This window comes from Podarcis raffonei, chromosome 3, assembly GCF_027172205.1.
Source record: "Podarcis raffonei isolate rPodRaf1 chromosome 3, rPodRaf1.pri, whole genome shotgun sequence".
NCBI lineage: Eukaryota > Metazoa > Chordata > Lepidosauria > Squamata > Lacertidae > Podarcis > Podarcis raffonei.
The window spans coordinates 63652273-63667553 of record NC_070604.1 but is presented as its reverse complement, the minus strand read 5'-3'; the positions used below and the strand labels follow the sequence as shown (position 1 = coordinate 63667553).

General features: G+C 40.0%; 1 protein-coding gene across 1 annotated transcript; it reads right to left on the bottom strand.

Moving 5' to 3' along the window:
• Window positions 1-4584: 4584 nt before the first annotated feature.
• On the bottom strand, window positions 4585-12439 carry SMIM28 (small integral membrane protein 28). The gene is made up of 2 exons (XM_053382054.1): window positions 11917-12439; window positions 4585-5787 (listed from the first exon to the last, which is right to left on the bottom strand). Exons 1-2 carry the CDS (start codon window positions 12025-12027, stop codon window positions 5404-5406), a joined length of 495 nt encoding a protein of 164 aa, XP_053238029.1. The 5' UTR covers window positions 12028-12439; the 3' UTR covers window positions 4585-5403.
• Between the last annotated feature and the right edge of the window lie 2842 nt (window positions 12440-15281).

Here is a 15281-nt window from a genome sequence, read left to right as displayed (position 1 = left end):
ACTTGTTCCCCCGAGAGTTGTGTTTTGCTGCTGCCCAGAGTCTTTTCGTTTTGGTTTTTGGTTCAAGTAAGCTGCGTGTGGCAGTATCTTGTGCTGGGAATCAGGAGGCTGGTTGTGGTGCTTTTATATGGTTTTATTTATGTCCTACTGTTTTATATTTAATGAGATAAATTATGTAATGATTTTAATTGTGCAGTTAATCATCATCATCAAAGCAATAAAGCAGCATTATCAGTAATTCAATTTATACCCTACCCTTCATCCCGAAGGAACTTAGGGCAGAAAAATCCATCAATAGTAAGCAAAGAATGAAAGAAAAATTATAAAAACATTCTAAAAACATTTACAAGAATAATCTCAGCCAGTGATTTCAGGGATCTCAGCTGGGAGCAGTATCTTATTTGTCATCAGATACTTGGATAAACAGTAATGTTTTAAAATTTCTCCTGATAGTAATGAGGGAGGGCATTCTACTAACAAGGAACCACCACTAAGAAGGCCCTGTCACATGTCAACACTAACCAGGCAGTGCCCACCAACAAAGCCTCATGGAGTTTAGACCTCAAACAGCTAATGAAGTGGTACGCCTATGTCCACACGATGCCACTTCAAATTGCAGATGGGGGCCTCGCGTGAATGAATTCTTCTTAAAACAAACCCCACCCCATAGAAAAGTAGATACACAGAGAAGCTTCTACCTTAGCTTTGTGCAAGTTTTCTATGTAGGTGGATTGATTTTTTAAAAAAATGGAGGGACATTCAGTCATGTGAGCTCCTGCTGGTTGTCTCAGGCTAGTTTATGTGAATGATAGACTAGCGGCAGCCAGGGGACCAAGCAACCTTTTGGAGAGATTTGTTGCTCTAAAGCTTGGACTACTACAAGAACTTAGAAAGGAGTTCTGAACAGTTAAATTTATCGCACAACTATTCAATTATCCTGATTCTGATAATGACATTACTTCAAGTTTCTGTTAAATGTTATGACAAAAAATACAACAAATACTGTATTTTTTAAAGTTGTATAGTCCAGCCAAGGTTTACTGCTTCAGCTGCTACTTGTGATAACAAGGTCACTACCTTTTCTGTACCTTTGTTCTCTTGTAAAGTAATTTGTCCAGAGCAAGTTGGGTTTTTTTTGAAATTCCTATTAGGAAATGACACATGCATGCTTTAATCTGAGAGACTGAAAAAGTCACTATATAGAATTAAGGCTGCAGCTTTTGTATTCCTTTTTGTGTATCTGATGTAAAAGTTAATTAAATAGACTGAGAGATAGTTGGAGATTGGGAAACAAGGGAGGGGAAAGCAGGTTCATAAGAGGCTTACTTTTGACCTGGTCTTGTTCTCTGTTATTACTTTGCATCCCTGATTTCACCCTTCTGTATTGCCTCCTCCCTGTTAAGATGCTCAACTGTGCTGGATGATGAGTAATGTTAGCTTTATGGAACGGGTTCTTCTCTCACATCTCATCTTGCACAAAAGCTCACTATTAGAATTGCCAGTAATAATTGCACCATGCCACAGCTGTGACTTCCTCTGGGACTAAACCAATCTAGAAATAAAACTTCAGCAAATCCCTCCTCCTACATCACAAAAGCAATATGGACAGATTCTGAAGAAGGATCAATGGTTCTCCTTTGCAATAAGATTTGCCACTGCTGTGTCCACAGTTTGATAGAGAACAGAATAGGAAGAAGATGATTAATGGCCAGAAAGAAAACTGTATTTCATCATTTATATCCTGAGTAGTCTTGCATGAGCTTGTATCAGTGACTGTGGTATAGCAGCTATCATGTCAACTTTGAAAATGGGAGACCAAGACAGGAGGGAGATTGCAGATGTTGAGAGGTGCATCAGTAGTTCTCAGGATCACCTGTGCTCTAATCTACCATATGTAGACTATCACATGTTGCTAATTCACAGGACCTGTGGCAGATGAGGAGGTCTGAGCTAGTTGTGCTAGTTTAACCTGTGTGGCTCTCACAGGCCATTCTTAAGTTCCTATGCCAACAATTTAGGAATTCTTAGCTCTTTGGAACAAAACTAAATTTTGCTGCCTGCGTGGCCTTTCAGACTGATGTATGGAAAAGCATATGAGCCTGGCCTTTGGAGAGTTTGTAAGTACACCCATTTTAGCTTACTAAATGTGCGTCCTTTTACTATGCTGGGGGAAAAGAGGACTGTTTGGAAAAATGCATTTTAAAAGTTTTAACAGCCTATATTTCCACACTTTACTTTGCTGCATACTGTGTAGTTTTAACTCTCTGCTGGAGTTCTCACCAAAGAGTACTTGCCCCAAACATAGATCTTGGCATCCAGGAATTTTCTTTTATACCATTTCCCCCTCCAACTAGCATGAATAAGGCTTATTACCATTATCATTATGGAATTTATTACCTGCCCTTCACTAGCAGGTCCTGGGGCCAGTTACAAAGTTACAACAATTTAAATTTGAAAATTAAAGCAGGTTAAGCAGTTTGTGATCACAGGAATAGGGTGGGTCTTGAAAAAACACATCTCAAAAGACCAGGGTGAAGAGATGCATCTTCAGCACTTGCCAAAAGCTCTGTTATTAAAAAGCCATCTGTTCGGGGCTGCCACAGAGAATGCCTTCCACCTCCGAAACTTCTTGGGGAGGTATAACTACCAAAAGGGCTGATCAAAACACCCTGGATGATCTGTAGAGAAGGAGACATGCCTTTCAGATACTTGGGGCCTAAGTCATTTAGGGCTGTAAATACTAATGTGAGCACTTTGAATTGGGCCCAGAAATGAACTGGCAGCCAGCAAATAATAAGCATAAATATTATTCTACACAGAATTGGGCTGGATGTGATCACTTCAGTCTGCAAGGCACCAATATGATGGTCCACCCACAGAGATGGAAATCAATGTATTCCTTAACACTCTGGAGGATGTCTGGCACTTGCTGAGACTCTCACCACACTGTGAGATGCGTAGAGCCACTGACACAATTGATCCTGGGCGCCCTAGCTATTGCTATTGACCATGTAGGTCACCTTAGTACACTAGTGATCTCCATGCAATGAAATGAGAGGGGTGGTGGCTAGGCAAATGACAATTTATTTCATGGTTGTAGAATGTTAGGCTTCCATAAAACAACTTAGTTCAGTAGAATGTCAAGAAATGGAAAGTAAACCTTTGTCAAAATTGCAGATTAGTGGAAGTCCGACTGTATTAGTTTTCCTCAATATTTATTACTTCAATGCACTACCAAATAATCTAATTTGTTAAGCCTCTGTCAGTTAGCTTGGTTTTAAATAAGATTGGTCCCCTATTGACCTCCAAGTGCTCCATAACAATTATGAAGAATAAGTAAGGAACAAGGCTAAAAACTGTGTCATGTAGGTCATATGCTGATACAATGTTAGAATAATCTTACGGTGCTGGTTTGATATTGATGAAGTGAAGCTGAATAACTCATTATTTACTGGCCCATTATGAAATGATTTCTCTATCTGGATTCAAGTTTACTTGAAACGGGTGTGAATGCAGTACCCACATAGGTCATCAGCACCCACATAGGTCATCTGAGGTAAAACTTAATTCACCAGGCAATTATTTGTCCCTGGTTCAATGCACATGGCCATGTGAGGTTGTCGTTATCAAATAAAAACTTTCCATTAATCAATACTGCATTAAAGCTTCGGGATGATATCCAACTGACTATAACTAACTTTAGATACCACTGCCAGTTGTGCAAATTGGCCTATGAAAACCATGAATTCAGCTATCTTGTTAGTTACTGCATATTCACATTTATGAATATGGCTGTGTAGACTGCCTTCTCTCTCACTCTCTCACACACATTATTTGTCCCAAACATCAAGAATCTTGAGCTGGGGTATTGTTTAAGGGATTGGTGGGGGGTTGTTGCTGTTAGTGATATATATATATTGTATCTTTATTTTAGCTCTTATTGTGATTTGCATGGAAGTTGTTCCAATTGGTTGTGCATTTTCTGATGTTTTGTTTATGAATACTTTTGCTGTGTTGTAATTGCGTATTTTTTCACATTGTAAGCAGCCTTGAGCATGCTTTGTACTGTGGAAAGGTGGCATACAAATAAAATTATTGATTGATTCATTGAAGATTGGCACAAAGGGTAAAAATTTAAATGGCAAGAAATCAAATACATAAGGGTGTAATGTGACCAAGAGATGGGAAATATAACACCGGGAGTGGCATGGTTGCTAAAACATACTGACTTTATTCTGCAAATTATTATAAAGGGAAAAAGAGAACATACGCTATTCACTATTGATGGCAATGAAAGCTGAACTATCCTCATATCCAACTCCCTAATTAACTGCACACAAACCCTGGACTGCACATTCAGATATATCCTTGACAGAGGTTTGTTTTCATTTCTTTGAGTTTTATCCTACTCTTCAGCCAAAAAGAGAGCTATCTGGCATTGTAGCACCATCGGATGAATTAAAGTTTATGTTTCTGTGCTTACCATCTATCCCTATGCAGACAGAGATATATTATGTCCCGCCTTTCTCCCAGTGCAGGACTCATTGTTTGAAAGGGGGTGGGGAGCAGAAGCAAAGTAAAAGGTGATTTAAAAAAACAAACCTTTATTTTTTTATTTAGCTAGATTTAGTCCACCAAACACTCAGAGCTGAATGGTTACATGACTTGTGTATTCTTTAATTAAAAGTATAAAACAACGTGAAACCGTTCTGTACACTCTGTAGACCCTATAGCATTGCTGCATTGTTGTGTCATTACTTGCCACAAGTCTGTCTTCCATAGAAGGCCTGGACATTTCTGGGTCGTTTTTACTTGTATTCAGACTTCACAGCTGTCAGAAGAACAATGGAAGGCCTGTAGCATAATAGTAGCCCACTGCCAAACATAATGATGGTATTAACTGGTAAATAGGCATCTTCAGCCCTCACTTTTCAGATTCATGTTAAGTGTCATTGCAGTCTCTATTTTGACTTTTGACTATTCGTTAAAATCTTCAACAAGTTAGTGCAATTTTTTAAAAAAACACGTTAAAGCCCTTTCAGTTATTGGTGTGTGTGTGTGTGTGTGTGTGTGTGTGTGTCTGTGTAAAAAAAAAAAATCTCCAGCATAATTGTTTTTTACCACAGCTGCTACAGTCCACATTGCTCAGACTTAGCCTTCCAAAACACCTTTGCTTATGTCAAATAGTGCAGAAAAATCTGAGGTACAGCATTAATTTCATAGTTTTCTCCTACACAGCGATCTTGTAGAGTTTTTTGTTTTGTTTTCTGTGCCGTTTAAAAATGGCATAATTAAGCATATTAACCGGTCAAAGTTCCTTTATGATTGTAGCTATTCCCTTGTTTGGAGTCCCCCCCTTCTTTTAAACCACGAGACCTGCAGCCACAGTTATTTCCATAGGTTTTACTGCTGTTTTGTCTCTTCGTAAGGAGGCACTGGATCTTGAAAGAGCTGGATGTGGTCCTCTTCCATTGAGGTTTTCATGGTAGCCTCCTCGTATGACGGAGGCAAGCATACAGTGAGAAAGGCAGTTTCAGGGAGGAGAGTGGAGTAATGAAAGCTCTGCTCACTGCTCCAGGGCAGCACTGAGAGAAAGTCAGTCACTTCATGCTCTGGAAGGGACTCTGGGAGGTCAATGCTGAAGATCTGAGCCTGAGGGTTGCGACGTCGGCAGCGTCTGTAAAGGAAGAGCAACAGGAATGCCAGAAAGAGCATCATGGTAGCCGGCAGGATGATGCATAAGAACGGTTCAATATCTTCTTTGGTTGAGCTTGTTTTGTGCTGACTCTGAAACAGCAACCAAGAGAAGAAAAATGTATCAGGCATTTGGGAATGCCAACACCCCACTTTATCACCAGCTCAGGTTACAGCACAGAAACAAAACCAGGTTGCGCTAGAGGACATGAAGAAATAGCTACTGGTTATTCTACTAAAAAGGGAGTTTTAATCTTGCACCACAAGCAATGAAATATAGCAGGTCAAGAAAAATAGCAAGGCACAATCCATACCAAAGTGGAATCTAGACACATATTAAAAATGCTGTGAAAATGCTTTTTTTAAAAAACCGTTTTGAAAAATATATTGAATTTGCCATAGCTCACCATCACCATCTAGTGTCACATTTGTATAATGCACTTTACAGCACACTTAAATGTTTTGTTTGAAGCTATATAATTGAATTCCAAGTTAAACATTTCTGCAAGGCAATTCTATGCATATTTAATCAGACATAGTCCCACTGAGTTCAGTAGGGCTTAGTTACAAATATGTGTATAGAACTGCAGCCCCAGGTCTTGTTTCAATGGGAAATGAGACTGCTGTTGAGCATATGCCATAGTTCTCTATTGAAATAATTTTTTTTTAAACTGCTTCTGTAAAGATCTTTCTGCCCACAAACCCAGAAAATGTCCCATACTGCTATCTTCTGGAGGTGTGCTAAACACAAAAGGCCAAATGATGCACCTCTGGCATTCCCAGAGCTGTCCAGAAACCCATTGGATCCACCAGCCTCCGAGGGCAAACCATCCTAATAGGTCTCCCACTTCTGCATAGCCATAGTTAGGGGGGGTGAGGTGGACCCCTGCGAGGGGTGCAGGCAATGGGGGCGCAAAATTGGCTTAAAATATGTCCATAAATATAAATATTGATTATTGCTTCATAAGAAATGGTTTTAAATAGAGGGTGAATTGAATGGGTGGAAGGGGGTTGGGGTTGGAGGAGAGGTGGAAAGAAGAGCTAATTTGTCTGTGACTAGGGGGCGCAATCTGGACGGTTTTGCCAGGGGTGCAAGATCACCTAGCTATGGCTCTGCACCTCTGCTGGGGGGAAAGGGTGCCGAAAGCCTAAATCTCAACAGGAAGTGATCTGACCATGACAAGTCATCTACACCATTCCTCTCAGTCAGTCCTGGTACAGGACATGTGTGTTGATGTCTGACAAGGACGCCAGTGTTCTGTGAATGCACACCTACTGTTGGGAGGGTGTTCCAGAGTACCTGACCTGTCCACAGAACAGAATAGAATTCTGTCTATCCTCAGAATGCCAGCTCACACTCGCCTAAACAACCTTTCTGGCTGAGAGGAGTCACATTGAGGATACTTGTTGGGGCAAATGGTCCCAAACTACTTTGGTTTTCCATTAATGCTCAGCAACTGGCAATCCTCCTGTAGGCAATACCTCCTGGTATTTAGTACAGTGGTACCTCAGGTTAAGAACTTAATTCGTTCTGGAGGTCTGTTCTTAACCTGAAACTGTTCTTAACCTGAAGCACCACTTTAGCTAATGGGGCCTCCTGCTGCCGCTGCACTGCCGCTGCATAATTTCTGTTCTCATCCTGAAGCAAAGTTCTTAACCCAAGGTAATATTTCTGGGTTAGCGGAGTCTGTAACCTGAAGTGTATGTAACCCGAGGTACCACAGTACTATCAGAGTGCAGAACATAGAGGTGATGCAGTGGTTGCTGAGAAAACTTAGTGACCAATGAAATAAGGCATAGAGAGACTGACAGTAAGTGACATAAACTTAGAGGAAAGTCAGGTCACAGAGGAAGAGGCATTTGGAAATAATTTTGAAGGATAGCAATGTGGCTTAAAAAACAGGAGGGATAATTGTTGATGATCTTGTATGTAATAAACTGAATGAGGGTGAGTTAAGGAAAGACCAGGGAAGATATATAGTCTGGGTGAAGGATGCTATTGATGTTTCTCCTCGCATTTGTTGCTGCACAATAATCTTAGACCACAACCCCTAAGCCTCATGACATGTATATAAGTTCAGCTGCTTTTGCATTGCTTTCCTTCCCATATATAGAAACAAGTCTGTGCTAGCACTCTAGAATACATTGGTTGTGTCTAAGTGCACATTCCATTCGAACAAATGTCATGCCTTCAAAAACCAATTGATAGCATTTGGTATGCCCAGTGCCTGATTGTCAATTCCATATGAGAAAATATACACAATATTACCTATGATGAATGCAGCTGTGTCTGCAGTGCATGTGATAGGAAGCCAGTCACAGCTTCCTGTTGTGTGTGCACATGGTAAACACACGAGTGCTCATTCCTTTTCAAAGCATATATTCAGGACATTCATTCCTAGGTCAAGGCAGCACACAGATATCTTTATCGTGTGTGTGTAATTTCTTTTGGAGTTCTATTGCAGTATTGTATCAAATATGCACAATGTGCACTAAGAAGGAAAGTCTTCTCCTTGCTATCAGAGTACCTTTTGCACTTACGCATCATGAAATCAAGACAGCATGAACAGGGCTTTTTTTCAGCCGGAACTCAGTTCCGACACCTCTCAGGTGGGTGCCATTGCCATTGTAAAAGAACAAGGGAGGCATTCAAGAACAGTTCTAGCACCTCTTTTTCTAGAAAAATAGCACTGAGCATGAACATTCCCACATTGCACTAAGAACTCAATATAGAGAGGGGAAAACTAGTGCTCATGGTTGTTTTTGAGTAAAGTGCTATAGACTCATTTGCTATAGACTCAGTTAAAAACACACATACAATGAAGTAAAATCACACTCATTTTAATTATCATTTATGGGAAATTTATAGAAATAGCAGAATAATGAAATTAATATTGATTTAAGGTTTGGTGCCCGCCAAATTTTATTATACACCAAGAATGAAGCAGAGATAGCAAAGCTGTGATGAAGAAACCTTTGGCCATTGGGTCATGGTGAAGGAAGTGGGAGTTTTAAAAGGCTTCAATTAAAAGTATGAGATGGGCATCCCCACCTGATCCATGTTCAACATTTATAGCACATTGTAATATCAGGAAATTGCAAAAAAAGAAGAAGTAAATAACTGGCACAATGAATTGTGAGATCAATTACAGTTTTCCTTAAAATAAAGGCTTTATAATATGGTTGGTGGTAGTGGGGAGTGGTGGATGGGATAAAGGAAAGCTGTGACTTTTCTCTTCCATTCCATTTTAGTACAAATTGCAGCCTAATGGCTGAATCACAAACAGGATGCATTCCAAATGACTCTTAAGTGCGCCTTCTACCCTCTGTTTTTTATACCTCACTAGGGAAAGCAGAATCAATATTTCCAAATGCGGGAGCAGTGAAAGCATTTGTTGCATAGATTTTCAATATGAGTCGTCAGATGTGTTTGAATATTGTATGCTTTATAGATGCAGAAAACTTTATCATAGGCAGCGTGCTGCTGACTGAAATGTTGCTTTTGGGAGGCTGATATAATGGAGGCTGGAGACAGATCATATTTTTTTCAGACAGAGTGGGGAGGGGGAAATCACTGTGTGGAGTGCGATAAGTACACTCATTCCACTTAAGAACTCTGGTAAATAGATTTTAGTGAACATTTGCAGGCTTTTGTATTTTTCACAACTCTACAAAATCATATGTGACGCTGTGGAAAAAGAAATGTGCATGTACACTAAGAGAAGCAATACCTTTCTCAAATATCTTTCACTTCTTAAAAAAAATAAAATTGCCTGGGTTTTTAACCTAGGTTCTCTTTCATGAAACAAATCTTATCATTTTGTGCTTTCTTTATTTTACATCAGGCACCCCTCCTAATACTTTGCATAGCTGTCAACTTTTCCCTTTTATTGTGAGGAATCCTATTCGGAATAAGGGAATTTCCCTTAAAAAAAGAGAAAAGTTGACAGCTATGATACTTTGGTTATGCTTTTTGGTTGACAAAATAATTTGGGGAAAATATATCAGCGATAAGAGACATGTCATTTTGGTAGAAGAAGCTGAATTGCCCAATTTCCTAATATTATCTGTTGATATAGTGCCATCTCTGTACATGGTACTTTACAAAGAACATATGTGGCAGAGGCTTATAATCTAAAACAGGCACAGGGAAACAACAGAGGAAGAGGAGGAAAATGGAGGCAGGGGTAGGCAAGGGAATAATATTTTATTATTTCAATAATGCATACTTGGACTTAATTACAGTTAGGAACAGGCTAGCTGCCAATTATTGTTTCTCTCAGTTTTTCCTTTTTCCAGCCTCAAGTTCAGTTTACCACTTTTCTGCATTGCATTTTTTAAAAAGAAAACCCTCAAGAAAATTTGTCAGCATTTTTGTGCATTTTTTTCCCCTAATAAGCACATTTTTGCAAGGAATTTTCCGTAACATAACACATGCTGTGTGTTATTTTTATGAACACGTGGTTTTATGCACATGTTTCCCTAAGGTACAGTGTTTCGTGCACATTTTTGACTGGAGAACTGTATTGCAAAATTCTGAGAAGTGCAAATTTCAAAGGACAACTTATTTTGGTACATGTATTGTTTTGGGAAGTGCAAATTTGCAACTGAATTGCTCTACCACCCCTAGGTATGGAAATATATAGAGACTAGGAGCTATTAGCTGGTCACAGAATTATAATTCTACGTATTATGTAATACTCAGAAGTGACAAACTAAAAACACATGCAATTCAAACTTTTCTCTAACGGGAACTCCTAAGCTAATGAATGGGTAGGGTGCACTTTCAGTGAGGGGAGAGGGTAAGAATTCAGATACCATATTATATAATGTGCTTATCCCCAAGTCTGCATGGGACTCTCTGCTTTTGCAAGTTGTTCTACACATTCATGAATGTATTAGTCCTGTTATGGAGGTAAGAAAAACAATTTTATTTCTTTGTTAACTAGTTTTTCCTCTGAAAAAATCTGCTTGTGTGACCACTGTGAGTAGGGGGCTAGTTCCACTTGGAATTAATAATTAAAAGCAGAATTGTGCGTAAAGCGGAAATTGTTTCATTCAAAAGCAGGAATGATTTGTGTATGCAAAGGGCAAGATTTAATGTGATGTGACTTTTAACAGAGGTCCAGTCCACATATGCACATTCATAAATCCCATTGACTTTCGCATCAGGTAAATGATGTGAGTATGCTCATGAATTGTCACATATTTATCACCACAGGCAGAGGTTCTGTATCATTCAGTGGCAACTCAAACCCAATATATTTCAAAAGTACTAAGTACACAATATATTTCAAAAGTTCCACCAAGTGAATGGAATCAAGTGTTGGTGAATGAAAAACAAATGGATATGTGAGTGAGCCTAGAAAATACCACATATTGAATATTTGCATTTAACTGAGGGGTGTTTTGGTTGAGGCGATAGCAGCAGAAATCAGTTTATTGTCATATACGATCTATTGTTTTGGTCCTGTCACAAATGGATCTACTCAGTGGGACTTACTTCTGAGTAGGCATGCATAGGATTGCACTGCTAATTGACTTAATTTCAGACATCCTGGTCTAAGACAGATTTATTTATTCAGCATGGTTAGTACCTTCTATAGGGAGTGTGGACAAAGTTATTTCTTCTGTATTAAATGTTTATCCTTGGATATTAATTTACTCCGGGGCTAAACGTGACCTTTTAAGTCTCTTTCATTATCTATGAACTCTCCCTCTTTACATTCAGGGCAGTGTTTTCATTTCTGACAGGCGTCTCCCGCTCCCTCCCCTTGCCAGTTCCCTACACTCTGTGAAGTAATTTGCACAGCTTAGAGAATAAGAGTTCAGCACTTCAGTCTAACATCTGTGGAAGGGTTTGCAGAGACCCGATCAAGGGAGATAGAGAGAGATTTGGGGTGGGAGGAGAGACAAGGAGGGATGCATTTTGAAAGAAAACGACAGATGAAAGAACAATTATCTCATTTTGTAACCCATTATCAGTTTTGGACTAAACTTTTAGCATCTCTGTCTACATAATGCCCTTTTCTCTCAAGTTGTTGAACAGAAAAACGAGGCCCTAGAACAGAGAATAAAATGAAGATTGCATCTCCCCACCCTTGAAAGTCAGCTTATCTGATATTACATGGTCCAAATTCTATAAAAACTGTCTTTTAGTCATCTCTCTTAAGAGAAGAAATTGTAAATTCTTGAATGGAGCAGAAAGAGCTGTGTACAGACCTGTAGCTGTGTTTCCAGCAATGGGACACCTGGCTCACTAGTTAACCAGTCATAGTTTCCTCTGTCAGCGTGTCCAAATTTCTTCCAGCTGCTGTCTAAGAGCCACCTCATGCTTTCATGAATGTTCCTCGTTGTTCCGCTTCAGTTTAGGTCCTTTGTTTTTGGTCTCTCTTAAACGGTGCCCCTTCTCCTTACTCTTGACACAGCTGGAAATGTCTCAGCTAAAACCCATTTTGAAATTCTTCCTGGGTGGGAGCAACAACGAGAGAGGGAGAGGGAGGGAGAGAGAGAGAGATAGCGAGGTAGCACAGTAACCAAATGAATCTCAGATGCTCCTCCGTCTTCCAACTCAATCTCTCTGGATTTGCTTCAGTGGCCTACATTACCAGAAAGCTGGCATCAGGTATCAGGGATGGGACAGCATTCTTCTGATTGGAGGGTTGCTTGCATTAGGATTATTAAAGGGGAATTTGCATAAGAATCTGAGACCACATGCTTCTAACTCTGGGTAATTTTCTAAATTTAGAGATTTAATAAATACCTTTTGGGGTGGGGGCAGGGAGTAATCCATGTTTAAAAGAGAGAGAAGTGCTTGCACCTCTACAAAGTAATAGTAGTAGAAGTAAAAACAAACAGTCACATTTTGTATTTTCACTTGGATGTAATGTAAATAGCGAAAGAGGTTTCTGGGTAGGCAGGCAAGGGCATAAGGCTGAAAGGTGTTCTGAATTATTTAGGAGTATTAGATGTAGATGTTAATGATAAATCCGCAGAGAGGCTGCTGCCAGAAAAGGCTTTGGCCACAGAGAATATATGATTACTTTCAATAATGGTTAACAACACATCAGCTGTGCTTAATTCTGCCCTTGCTTTTTAGGATAAACATCATTAGGCCTAAATCGGTTAGTGTAATTATTTAAAAAACAAAACAAGCACAGCTCTGTTCACAGAAGTATGTAGAGATCAGCAGTGGGGTTTTCCCCCCTTTCCTTTAAAAGTGTTATCGGCTTATGGTTCATGTTGTCATCCCGTTACTATGATGCTAGTAATTACTTTAAAGGTAGTAGGAATAATCTTCCTTCTTAGAATGCTTTCTTTGTATAGAACTATCAGTGAAAGGCATTAGAACTGCTATTTTTTTATTCCTTGTTTTGCGGGTGTTCTGTTCCTAGTTATGTGAGCATGTCTGAAGAGGACTAAAGTTGGTTCTGTTTGATGCCCTAAAGCAATCTTGCAATCTTGACAACGCTCACCTGGGATGATAACATTTTTTTTTTTAAGTATGTGAGCACTCCTGGTTTGAATGATTAAACAGGGGACTACTACTTAGCTTTTGAAAAGAGCTGCTTAAGGCAGGCATCTCCAAACTCGGCCCTCCAGCTATTTTGGGACTACAATTCCCATCAGCCCTGACCACTGGTCCTGTTAGTTAGGGATGATAGGAGTTGTAGTCCCAAAACAGCTGGAGGGGCAAGTTTAGGGATGCCCGGCTTAAGGGGTGCAGGGCAAGCTGTGTGGCCACATAGTTTTGTCCTCCAACTGAAGGGGCTGGTCAAGGGATTCAGGAGACATGCCCCGGAGGCTGCCACTGGTGACGTGCTCCCTACTTACCAGCACCTGCTTTCTCACTCTGCCTCACGGCAGGACCAGTTTGATGTCCACTAAGAGGAGGATTGCAGAAGTAGCTGGATGTTGGTAGTGAGAACGACATGTATGTTGCGACTCTCAGCTATGTCGAAATGTTGGTATGCAGTCTGGTTATATGCATGAAGGTGAGAGAGGTGGTAGACTCTTGTGGACTGTACCACCTTCAGACTGCAGGTGAAGGTGAGGGTAGCACTTCAGATGTTTCCTCACTTCCCCTCTGCGCCTCCCCAAGGGCTCCCCCCGCAATAGATCTTCACACAGAGCTGTGTTTATTTTTTTGTGGACAGAAGCATTAAAAATATGGTGCTCCACTTGCAATTGGAACATCATAGAGTCTATTCTGCCATGTTAGGACTCTGTTTCCCTACTGGCCACAGTCTTCTTTCGTGCATGTATATTCTTGTCTGAATATGAATAAGGTTAGGACAATTGGCTGTGGCTATTTTAGAACATTAGTTGTGCAATTTATCAGGCTTCATTAGAAACAGATCTCATTGAGTCCAGTGGTGCTTACTCCTAGGCAAGTGGGCACAGGACTACAGCCTAAGTAGAATTTTAAAGGTGTTTGGTCCCCTGAATTTATTGCTTGGCTTGAGTTGCTTTTGTGCCTAAGTTGTGGCAAAATAATGTGTTATTTCATAATAGTAAAAAAACTAATTGAAAGGTGGTAAGTGGAGAAATCAAACTATTTCCAGCCACCATGGAAGAATCTCAGTTGATCCACAATATTGTTAAGGCAAAGTATCTTTTAACAAGATAATTTTTATAAAGCTATGAAGCAATCTTTGTTTAAAAGTCAAGCAATGTAATGTCCTGTTTCAGCCTGTGTGAAGATCTGAACCACAAAGCTCGTGAACAAAGTAAGCACTGGGAGCAAAAGCTATTTGTAGTACAATTTTTTGTACAGGAGATAACTGCAGAAAGCAATGCAAAGAACACACACACAAATCCTTCCTTCCTAGCACATAGCCTGTCTTGTCCAAATAAAACTGTTGCCTTATTGTTTATGGTTTGCTTTACTGTCCTTCCTTGTATTTCCCTAGATTAATTCTCAAACTACATTTTGCATACTGCATGCTGCGAGTCTTCTAAGAACCTGCCTGATTGTTTTCATGTCCAAATTAAATACCCTTGTACCATTTTATTACTGTATTAAAGAGCATAGGAGCTTTGTCTAGGCTGACCCATATTCTGCACCCTCTCTGAGACACGATGTCTGTAACACTATTTTGCCTCCCCTCCACACACCTAGGTTTCCAGTAGCAGTCAACCTTCTCCCCCAGGTATATTTATGCAGATGAAGAAGCATGGTCATTCTAATCTTCATGCTGGAAAAGCTATTAGGGTTTTACTTTTTCATCTCATTGTCACACATGGTGGGCTCTCTATATGGCCACTGTGCTTTCTCAATCTCGAGAAGCGGCAATATTTATTTGGGCAGCTCCATGACTTTTTGCCTGGGGCTCGTTTTTCTCCACCCTTCGGCCACAGAGGTGGGCCCTCTGCTTTTTCCCAATGACCTTCAATGTGTAATTTGCAGTTTAATATAAAAGCCATAAGTAAATATGTCATAATGAATAATTAATTTGCTGCTGAGTAGTATTATAGTAAGAAGCCAAGGTATTGCCTTATTTATTTGTTTTCTTTCCCATCGTTGAGGTTTCTCTATTTGCTGTGCTTGCTGCTAGCCAGCTGGGTTTCTGCCATGGCGCCATATC